The 12238-nt window shown below is 32.3% G+C and overlaps 1 protein-coding gene across 1 annotated transcript in view; it reads right to left on the minus strand.

The window, feature by feature from the left end:
• Nucleotides 1-12238, minus strand: part of LOC130630185 (HAUS augmin-like complex subunit 3) — a 61704-nt gene that overhangs the window by 3185 nt on the left and 46281 nt on the right. Inside the window, exons 11-14 of the mRNA XM_057443581.1 lie at nt 10828-10924; nt 9285-9423; nt 8750-8813; nt 8465-8557 (exon numbers count right to left, since the gene is read on the minus strand). Coding sequence (XP_057299564.1) covers nt 8465-8557; nt 8750-8813; nt 9285-9423; nt 10828-10924 — 393 coding nt within the window. The remainder of the gene's footprint in view (nt 1-8464; nt 8558-8749; nt 8814-9284; nt 9424-10827; nt 10925-12238) is intronic.

The raw sequence follows: 12238 nt of genomic DNA on the forward strand, positions 1-12238 counted from the left end.
TCAACTGTAGGTACTATGATACAGACGAATTTACATCATTAAACTTGGACAACATGAAAGCTCTTTCTTTTTTTCACATGAATATAGCATCTCTGAGTCTGCATTTTGATGAGCTTAAAGCTCTCCTCCAAAACCTTGAATTTGCTTTCGATATCATTGGTATAACTGAAACAAAATTCCAAGATAAAATCATCCCAAGTAATGTTTCACTTTCAAATTATACAATTGAGCACACTCCATGTGATGGAGAAAAGGGGGGAGCATTACTTTATGTATCCAACAGTCTTAATTATACCACTCGTGTTGATCTAGATAAACTTGCCTATAGGTCACTTAAAGTAGAATCTAAATTTATTGAAGTCATTTGCAAAAACCAAAAAAATGTTGTTGTAGGTTGTATCTACAGACATCCTAAAATGCCTGTTGAGATCTTCAACAGTGATATTTTAATGCCTCTCCTGGAAAAAATCTCGCTTGAAAAAAAATCTCTGACACTGATGGGTGACTTCAACATCGATATTATGCAAGTAAATACTAATACTCATGCAACAAATTTCTTAGATATTATTAATTCTTTTGGACTTCTTCCTCATATCGTCCTGCCTACTAGAGTGACTGAGTCAAGTCAAACTATCATAGATAATATTTTCACTACCCTTGATGAATTGAACACTATTTCTGGTAATGTTATAACATGCATCTCTGATCACTTGCCTCAGTTCCTTATTATCAATGGAACTAATGAAAAGTCTAAGCCACAAAAACTGAAAGTGAGAGACTGGTCTAAATTTAACGAAACCAATTTCTCAAATGAAGTCTCTGCATTAAATTGGGAAAATGTACTTTGTACAGGTGATAAAGATGTAAACACATCTTTTAACAATTTCTTCAAAGCCATTGAGGACATTTTGGATATCCATGTTCCATATAAAACTATATTATCAACAAAATCAAAAACTGAACCACAAAATCCTTGGATGACCAAAGGTATTCTAAAATCCATGAAAATCCGTGACAAACTTTATAAATCTTTTATGTGTGCAAAAAACCCTATTATTAAGTCTAACATCCAAGAAAGATATAAAAGATATCGTAATAGGATTGTATCCTTGTGTCGAACCAGTAAGAAGAATTACTATTCTGATTATTTCAAAAAAAACATCCAGAATATTGGTAACATTTGGAAAGGAATAAGGTCCTTAATCTCTTCTAGTAGTCGCAATGAATCTAATTTAATCTCACTTAACATTAATAAATCTATAACCACAGATCCCTTAACTGTAGCCAATACTTTCAACAACTTTTTTTCTTCTGTCGCAACAAACCTTCCCAAGAAAATTCCTCACACACCTAAAAACTTTAATCAGTTTCTAAAAAACAGTGTACCCAATTCAATGTTCCTGTCACCCACCACTCCAGAGGAGATTTTGAAATATTTATCTATTATAAACTCTAAAAAGTCCAGTGGTCCATCAAGTATTCCTTATAATGTTTTGAGTCTTATTAAAAATGAAATTGCTTGTCCCTTATCTAAAATTATTAATCTCTCATTTACCTTAGGTGTTTTTCCAACTCAACTTAAATTAACTAAAGTCATCCCTATTCACAAGAAAGAATCCAAACTCGACTGCACAAACTATAGACCAATCTCATTGTTATCAAATATTGACAAAATTTTTGAGAAACTGATTCATGATAGACTTTATAAGTTCCTTAACAAAAACAAGGTCCTATATTCACAACAGTTTGGCTTTAGAAAAAACTATTCCACTTCACAAACCTTGCTTAACATGATTCAAAAAATTGCTGACAACCTAGACAAAGGTAATTATGTTTGTGGAATTTTCGTAGATCTCCAAAAAGCTTTCGATACTGTTGACCATGAAATCTTATTGAAAAAATTGTTTCATTATGGCGTTAGAGGTAATGTCTTAAATTTATTAAAATCCTATCTTTCTGACCGTGATCAGTTTGTCTCCATTAAAGGTATTTTCTCAAATAAGGTATTTATGAAGCATGGTGTTCCTCAAGGATCTGTACTTGGCCCACTTCTTTTCTTGCTCTATATTAATGACTTACACGAAGCAATAAAATTTTCCCTAGTTCATCACTTTGCTGACGATACAAACTTGCTGCATTTTAATCCCTCATTGAAATCCCTCGTCAAAAAAGTCAATCTTGATCTTAGATTCCTCTGGCACTGGCTCAGTGCTAACAAAATATCTCTTAATGCTAGTAAAACGGAATATATACTCTTTAGACATCCCTCTAAACCCTTTAACTGTGAAGTTAAGCTTTCTATTGGTGGTCAAAAGGTTTTTCCTAGTGAAACTATAAAATATCTTGGTGTACTGCTTGATTCTAACCTAGGATGGAAGTCCCAGATTAATTCAGTTGCAACCAAATTGAAAAAGGTTAATGGAATCATTGCAAAAATAAGACATTATGTGCCAATGGATGTTCTTCTGTCAGTTTATAATGCTCTTTTCCACTCAAATCTAAATTATTGCACCCAAGTCTGGGGTCAGTCCATAAGTTTACAAGTGAACCGAATCACTGTCCTTCAAAATTGTGCTTTACGTCTTATGAATTTTGCCAACCATAGAACAAATGCAAACCAATATTATAAAGATTTAGGCATCCTTAAATTCACAGATACTGTGAAACTGCAAAATGTATTATTTATTTACAATTTATTTCACAACAATCTACCTGTTCCTCTGATTGGTACCTTTTCAATTGACTTCTCTCACTCTCATAATACTACTAATTTGAGTGCTGTTCGTACTTCTGCATTTGGTTTCAAATCCATTAGGCATCAAAGTGTCCTATCATGGTCTAGTTGTCAAAATACCTTACCTGAAATAAGACTTTTAGATCTCCCTTTCCATAGACTTAAATCTCTAATAAAGCATACATTGTTGTCTAATTATGTTTAATTTATATATACCTAAAATTACTATTGTTCACAATCACTTTCACACCACTTTTTTCTTGGGATTTGCAATTGCAATATTTTTCACATTTTTTCGCTTGTCTGTCTTGTTTTGTAGTGTTGTCTGTGTAAGTTGTGTGTTTTGTATTGTCCACGGTGGCTGTCATACTTCGAGCTCTGCTAACTTTGGCAGTTTCCGGGGTTTACTAGGGCAAAAGTTTTAATTAATAATGTATATTTATCTCCTAGTAAACTGAAATATATGTTTATTTCATTCATTCATTCATTCACTCCCACAAAACTTACACAAAATGTAAAAATCGACCAGTTAAAAACACAAAATTTTTCTCTTTTAATTCCGTACTGCCCTTTACCAACAATTCTAAACATAAATGTCAAAAAATCAATGAGTAAAGAATAAACTTGAATCAACAAAGATCATTATGTGTAGAGCTTGAAACACTAATCAAAATAATGTATAGAATCATGTACAACACCAACAATAATAATAAAGTCAGAAATAACACATCTCAAATATTTACTTCGTTGAAAAGCTTTAATATTTCAATCAGAAGTGTTCATTTCATCGATTACATACTATCCTGTTCCCCAAAAATATACACAAATTGTAAAAATTAACAGGTTAAGAACACAAAAAATTTTTCCTTAAGTATGATGATCTGTAGTGACCTTTACCAACCATTTTAAACGTGAATGTCAAAAATGAATAAGGAGTAAATTTAAATCAACAAAGATATTATTTTTGGAAAAGAGAGTGTATATACGGTCCGTCCTCACTAAAGTTAACAAAAAATGTAAAACAGATCGATTTTGAGGAACACATCTAAATCAACAAAAATCAGTTCATCTTTAGCATGTTCTACATTGCCATTGGCCATAAATCTTCCACAAAAAGGTTATGAAACACATCAAATTATAGAAAAAATCAGTCATTTCATACAATATAAAAAACAAAAAAGTTTTTGCCAGAACAATTAGTAATTTTTTCATTATCACCAAACACAGTTATTACTACAATTTTAAAATTCTTAACAAAAAAAACGTGAATTTGTTCTCTCAGTATATTGCATGTGGTCTTTTTCCCACAAAAGTTTAAACAAAATTTTAAAAAACAGCCGTTTGCAACATAAACAAAAACACAAACAACCATACCATCCTCTCGTGAATTAAAATAAAGTCATAAACCCACGTAAAGTGCCAATCAAATGTCTACAGTCCTTTTACATTCAAATGTGCGATGGTAAACCAAAATTAAAGCAAAATTATGTTTATTATGCAGTGTCAAGGTGTAATGGTAATCACACAAATCGAGGAAATTGACTTCATTGTATATACAGAGAAATCAATGTGCTTTAAACGAATTGGATTTGTAAAGGACAAATAGAACAACATACATTTGCCATGTTTATCTAAATTTTATTTTCAATTCTTGGCTCCCAAAATTATTATGTATTTGTATTTTATTTATGTAAATGTCAATGTCATTGGTAGCTATAACTGGTGAAAGAAAATTTACCTTATAGCAGCAAATTACCCACACTTTGTTAAAATCTTGAGGATTCGGCTAACACTACTTGTAGACATATCGAATCGAATAGCTACATCCTTAATAGAGAAGACGCGAAGTCTGATCAAATCATGAAAAATTCTTCTTCTGTGCTAATTGTTTTTGTGTTTTTAACTATTGTGTTTGAACCCCAGTATATAAGCGAATCTGCTGCAGGCTAAAATGCTTTTAAAGCCTGTATAAAACTTGAAGTGACCACTGTTCTGTTTAAGCCGCTCAACTATAAATTTATGTTCATTTATTTCTGATGTTAAAGATAATATTTCAGTTCTCATTTCTGCCTTCTTGCTTAAATTTATGTGTCATGTTCACTAGCTGACCTTTTAGTTTGGTTAGTTCTAACTGTAACTTCTCCTTCTGTGTTAATTCTTTTTCTGTTTTTTTTTTTCTTGCGATGGTAACCTTCGACCAGACAGGCCAATATTACTTTTGGTTAACAATTCTTTAAAAACCACAGGTTTTATTGTTTTAGGAGTTAGTTGGTATGTTGTTTATATAGTTTTTTTCCTATCTTTAAAGTGAGCAGAACAAACTTTATGTGCAGTTGTTGGCTTAATTTTTTTTTGCTAATTTTCAAAACCTATTTTTTCCTCAGTTCTTGTTCTTCTAGTATGACTAGCCGGGTAAACCCGCCATCGAAACGTCAGGGTAAGCCACAAGTCAAGGTGTGAGCCGGCGATGAACACTCTGTGGAGCGCTTAATAACAGCCGTAAACTGCTCCACACAATCAGGTGGAGTGCTTTAGTACAGGTATACAGTATGTTATAAATCAAGTAAAGTACACACACCATTTAGTGTTGCGACTGTAACATATTTTTCAAAAAATAACTATCCCGCAACAATAGCTGAAATAAAAATAGAGTTTACAAACCGTTGTTACCCGGTCATGGCAAAAACATTCGGTCAATATTATTTTATTTTGCGGAATAAGTTTTTCTGAAAGTTAAAAATTTAATCATGGCAATGGGCTGACCGCTTAGTACACTTAAACAATGTTGAAGAGGTGTGTAGGAATAATACCCTTTCGAAAAAAACTTTCTCACAGACTCTGTTTAAATAAAAACACAAGAAACAGTCCATTGTTAACACAGGGCTGAACAGTCAGTCTAGGTAAACCGTGGTGCACATTCGTACAGGCGTAATACACTTTTCAAAAAATTTATATATAACAGCTTCGGTGTAAATAGAAACACAGAAAACAGTCTGTTGGGGGACCTGGCATTAAAATGCCCAAGCCCCAACTCTGTGTTACACATCATTGAACACCAGATGGAGCGATTAATAAGAGCCAAAAACAGTGCCACACATTCAGGTAAAGTGATTTAGTACAGCTACTTAGTATGTAGTATATTAAGTGTAGTGCACAAAACTTTATGGTGTTTCTGGTGTCATATATTTTTCAAAAAATAACTTAGTTAAAAAAAATACTCAGCAATTGTATTTGGCAGCATAACTTTTCATTACAGTATTAAAAATGGTAGCTGCCTAACTGCATTTACATAGCATAGGAATTGGATTGCAGCCAACTGCATTTGGCTACTTTCACTTTTTATCCAGAGGTAGCTAAAAAGAGCTAGCTAGGTAGACCCAACTTCAACATAAAAATAAATAACAATATAGCAAACAGAATAAAAACTTTAAAAGAATAGGAATAAATAAAGATAGCTATAGCTAGCTGCCTTAAAAGCAGGATCCTTCCTCAAAATCTACGCTTATAGCTAGCTAGCAAAAAAATTAAAATTGATTTGTTTAAGATTTATACATGGCTAGAAAACGTCATAAAATATTCACCTTTACAGGTGAAAACATACAGAAACTAAATAATCCTATAGGATAGAAAGTACTTTGAAGAAAAAAGGATTGAAGGCAGATCTACCAAACTTCACATCAACACTTCCAAATCAAAATGGCCTTCGTAAGGGTAGCATTCCCCCCGTTGATATATTGAGGTCGCAAAGCACTTGGATTGGTCATTAGTGAAAATCCAACCCTGGGACTGGTCTATTGCCCGTGAGCAGTCCACAGTCGGTAAAAAGAACTGGGTCTGCCGGAATGCAAAATAAAGCTGCAGGGCCGCGATTTTCCGCGGTTCTCGCTACTTAGGAGGCCATGTTCCGCGCAGAGACAGACAGACGACGGCTATTATTATAGAAACATAAAAAGATAAATTCTTGTTGCGCTTAGAATTATTTTAACACTGGGAAACACAACAAGTAAAGCGTCCAGTAGCTACGGTGCTGGCATCAAAAGTTTCATAATTATCTTTTGAGAACTTGTTTCTTCTGTACTTAAAGTTGGGTTTTGAGTTTGAGAAATCAGAAGATACAAAGCTATTAAAAGAGCTGTTCATAGGTGTTGAACATCGAATAAAATTATTATTATAAATTTTCTGCAGAACGCTCAATCTTTGTTTATAATTTTGACTAGAACTACCATAATGCATTGCACTTGAGCAGATTTATGGGAAAGGTGAATTTCCCAAAATTATTTCTAGCAAAAATTAATTTCTATTGCCACTTTTTGTTCTTAAATAAATCAAGAATCTTTTGTTTATTGCCCACAAGATAATGACTTACAAGACTCGCAAGATAATTAATAAGAACAAAGGATAAACAACTACCGCCTCCATGAAAAAGGTGTGAAACTTGAGTGTAGAGATAGGGAAATGTATGTTCTAGCACAGCCCCTAAAACGCACCCACGAACGCCCACAACAAGTCCCTTTTAATCCAGCACTATCCAATACCATCCCATATTGATCCACATAATTCAAGGACCTATTATTCAATATAATGACATCATCAAAGTAGGATAAGAGGTCCAATACTTTCTAGCACAATTTACCATAATATTCTACACACACATAAGGGAAATTCCCTACTGCAATTATTTTAGGAGACGAGTAATCATGACTTTGACTTCTTCTGATGTAAGTGATTCTCAATTTGATGAAATGGAAGAATTTAGTTTCTCTTTATTCATGTTTGAACCAGAACGAAGTGAAAGTTAGCAGTTGCTGTTTTAGAGGCGTTGAGGAATGATGAAAATGTTAAATAGTATTTCAGAAATCCGTGTGGGACGTGGTGAGTGGTGAGAGTGAGAATCATTGGGCAATGGATATGGAGAACAATAGTTAATATTGTAGAGATAACAACGACATTCTAAACAGTCATGTTTATGGGTTTTAATATGGGTTTTTATATTTAGGATTTTCATTTCAGTATCACTGCACACGAATCTTAATTTTCACATCTTTTTATCCATCATGTAATCTTATTATTAATTTACAAGTGTTTTCTGTTTTAGACAGGGGTTACTGAAATCACCATTAGTCTGTATGATTTTCTTTAGGCCATTCTTGCATTGTGAACGTTAAAGAATTCAAAATAGTCTGCCTATCAGAACCTGTGCTTCAAACTGCTCTTCGTGCAATCCACAATATTGTAGAAGTTGTAGATGGAACAGTCAGAAAATATTTTTAGAAAATATTTGTTTGGTTATTATTTTTTATTACTCAATTTTTTATTTGATAGGTATTTCTCTTTAAGAGGAAAGTATATTGGCATGGATTAATTCACTTATTTATAAAAAAAAATTTATATGAGAACATGAGTTTCAAGCTGAGCCATCACAAGACATACACTAACATAGAAAACTATGCAATTTTTTTGGATTATTTTAGCGAATGATGAAAAATAATTGATAAATTTTTGTCTTAAATTTGGCATAAATTTTATCAGGCAAAAGTATTTAAATATTTAAAATTTAGTATGGATTTAATTTGGGGTACTTTGACAAATTTTGCCATTCTTGCTAAATTTCCTCCACACTTAAATTTATGCCCTTATAAAGGTATTTTAATGTAAAAAAAACATGACAAAACAAACAGTAGCACAAAAAAGAAAGAAAAGCTGCTGCTGAGCACTTGAAAGTTAAATTACCTTTCGTTTTCCAACAATGTCTTTAATTGTATCATTGACCTGCACTTCTGCCATAGATAAATTTTCCTCTAGATTTTGTATTATTTCAGACAGCTAAGATAATATAACACGCCTAGTCACAAGTGCGCAATAATTTTATCAATTCTTAGTTTCTTCTACTAAAATTAACAGAAGAATTAAAATAAAATAAAAAAGCTTTGAAAGGAAAACATTTTGTCAGAGCACAAAAAACAAAACAGAAAAAAACAAAACATTGGTAACAACAAAATGCGAAAGTAAACTAACATGTTCATTTGAGAATGATTTCTTTCCACTAAGTAGTTTCGATGTGTCTTTTAAACATGTTTCCCTAAATTAAAGAAAGCCTTAAAGAATAAAAAATAATACAAGGAATACAAGATGAAAGGACGATATGTTTGGTTCACCATAGTCAGGACATGCTGATTTTCTAAAAAATTCACTAATTAGAAATAAATTTAGTTCTATAGAACCAGAGGCATACACTGACAGGCTTCAAGGCATGACTCATTCTTATAAAGCAACTAGAAATAACAGGAAATAATTTTTTTGTTTTTAAGCTTTTATTAAATTTCCCCTGGAAATTCATGCATCCATTCAAAGTAAAAAAAGAAAAGAAAAACATTTTAAGTATAGGTCCAAAGTAGAAAAACCAACATGGTTCTGATAAAAGATTTTTCAATGGCTAACTAAGTCCCCTTCCCTAAAAAAATATTTCAAATAAAATTAACCAAATAAATATTCTGAAAATATTACATAAATTAAAGTAGAAACCAACTGTATCTAAAGCAATACTACATACAGAGAGTCAAGAATCATTGTTTGTTCCTCCTGCATTTGTGCATATTTAGTTTTAACAGCGTCTTGACTTGAAGAGAGTTTTGCAGCTTCATTGAGCATAGCATCATAGGTTTTATACAACTCTTCTCGATCTTCAGCATCTGAAAGTAGTTGAAAACCATTTTGACAAAATCAGGAGTATGTACAAAGAGGTCGATAAGGTTGATAGAAGTGTTTTAAAGACCTTTAACAAATGTTATAATGACTATACTGAAAAATAGTTTGTTTTTAACTGGCAATACCATTGTCTATAAATTTAAGGTGAATTTTTGTAAATACATGAAAACAAACAAATTAAATATGCCTAATGACGAAAAACTGATTTTTTTCTGGCATATATATTAAAATTAAATAAGAAATTTAATTCTACTACAACCTTGGTCAAATATGACAGGACAATTTAAATTCTTTCAGGCTATTCTTAAAAATGGAAATGCAACAATAATTGCCCCTAAAACACTGCAGGGGGTTGGGGTATGAGTGAGCAGATCAAAAGCTAAGGGAAAGAGGAGGGATGCCTTATCCTAAAAACTTCTAAACTACATTCATTCTTTAAAAGTTAATTTACAGATACACAAACTAATAAAAATGGCAGCTTCATTTTTATATTTGGCCACATGCTTAAATGCTGGTTGAAAAAATAGTGGTTGTCTAATTATTTTAACAAAAATTATTGTTTGTTGCAGCCTTTCAAAAAAGAGCTCTAAAGCTCTAATTGTGTCAAAAACTTGTACAGACAATGATTAATGACACTTTAAAACTTTCAAGTTTATATAGCTACAATAGAGAGACAAAGTAAACATATTTTCATTACTGACTGGTAGCCTTGTGGTAGAGCATTTGCTTTTAGTGCAGAAGGTCTGGGGTTCAAATCCCAACTGAGTCATGCCAGAGACTATAAAAGTGTGACTACCTATTATGCTTAACGTTCAGCATAAGAATAGGATTGATATCTTAGGTGGTTGTCTAATTGAGTATTGTTGTGCTTGCACGTCTTTCGTAGCTTAAATGGGAACTATAAATGCACTAGGAGCCCCTTCGCAGGACCTTCGTTAATAGCAGTACCAATAGAAACTGAACAGGCTATCCTTGGTAAATAATTTCAATAATAATAATAATAATAAATTCAAAGTTAATACAGTTGTATTCCATCAAAATGGGATAAAAATAACACTCTTTTTCAAGGATATATATGCCTATGTATGGAGTACATGTTTCTAAGTATGTTGCAAACACTGACAAGTAAACTTGTCTAAAATATGTGCATGTTATATTTTGGACTTTCAATAGCTTTGTTTCACTATTCATGACTGCCAACAAACGTTTAGTGTTCCTGAATGTTACAAGACTATTGCTATGAACAATTTAAATACATCAACTTGCTAATATCACAGATAAAATACTTCCAACAAATGTTCACCAAGACTCACACCTGTTTTTAAATACACCTACACCTTAATAGAACAAAACATAATAATAAAAAAACAGCACAAACAAGACCTTACCTATGGAGTCATATAACTTATTTACAAAGTGATCTTTGGAAGTAATTGTCTCTTTATTTTCATTAGCCACAGCCAGTATAGGATCGGATAAATTTTTCTCATGAGAAACAGTTAAAGAAAATTCCAGCAAAAATATCACAAATATCACAAATCATTTTGTGCACATCTTCAGCAAATAAGAATCTTATTTGCTCTGATTATATACAAAAGTAAAAAAAAAAATAGTTCAATATTTTCAGATAAATGCAAAACTAATAGTCGTACTGCTAAATGTTGAAAATTTATTAGTGCAATCTCATCAACAAATCTAAGATAAGGGTGCCATTTGAATAAATAACAATTTCCACCTTTCTTTACACTTTGCCACCACGTTAATGTACTTCTCTTTAATAAGAGCTGTTGCCTGTCTGTTTGTAATGGTGTTAACCATGCACGAAATACTACCCTCCTAGCACAAGAACGATAAATCTGCAGGGACGAGTTCCCACTAAATTAAAGGACCAATCAGGATCAGGTGGATTTTCAGATAAATGACCAATCAGAAACTAAAGCTCTTTAGATTCCTATGCATGCAACACTTTTTAAAGCTCCACTGAAAGCAGTCCGAAATTTGGGAAGAAGATCTAAGCAACTCAGTGCTAGAGAAAGGAAATTGTTTTGTGTTCGTTCAAAACTACTTTTCAGGCATTTTTTCTGTTTGTTTACATTTTTGTTCACCATCTGTTATAGTTAGCTACCCAGCTACCTAAGGTTTTGTTATAGTTTTGTCTTTTATTGTCACGTTTTCGAGCTATATATAAATCTTAAACAAACCAATTTTAAGATATGGGCTACAAACTTATAGATTATAAGGGAGCATAATAAAGAAAAATAGCTAGCCTTATTTATTCCTGTTTTTTAAAGTTTTTATTTAAGTAGATGTGAGTTTTATGTTAGCTAACGTTATATATTTCTGTTTTATCTACACCAATCTGATATTTACTCAGCTGCACTTAGCCGAGGTTGTACCTGATGCTAGCTACCTAAAGCGTAAGTAGCCAAATATAGAATTCTTCTTATACTAAATGCAATTAGGTAGCTAGCTACACCTTTTATTGTGATATAAACTTTAACAAAGTCAGAAGTTTATTGAGGAGACAACTGTCTCAAAATTTTGTAACGACAGGCTTAAGACAAGCTTTTTTATTTAACCTAATTTGCGATCAAGTTTTTTTTTGAAAAAAATGTGTTACGACTATATGCATGTGCAACACCGGTTACCTGTAAAATGCCCTACCCCCATAACGTCCCTTGTATTAGGTTATAACTTATAAAACTTGGTATGATGTCTGTCACATGACAATTAAAAATCATGCCTCAGATGCTGACTTTACTCAGATTACGACATACTGTATACCTGTACGTTCCACCC

The sequence above is a fragment of the Hydractinia symbiolongicarpus genome, chromosome 2, assembly GCF_029227915.1.
Source record: "Hydractinia symbiolongicarpus strain clone_291-10 chromosome 2, HSymV2.1, whole genome shotgun sequence".
Taxonomy (NCBI): Eukaryota; Metazoa; Cnidaria; class Hydrozoa; order Anthoathecata; family Hydractiniidae; genus Hydractinia; species Hydractinia symbiolongicarpus.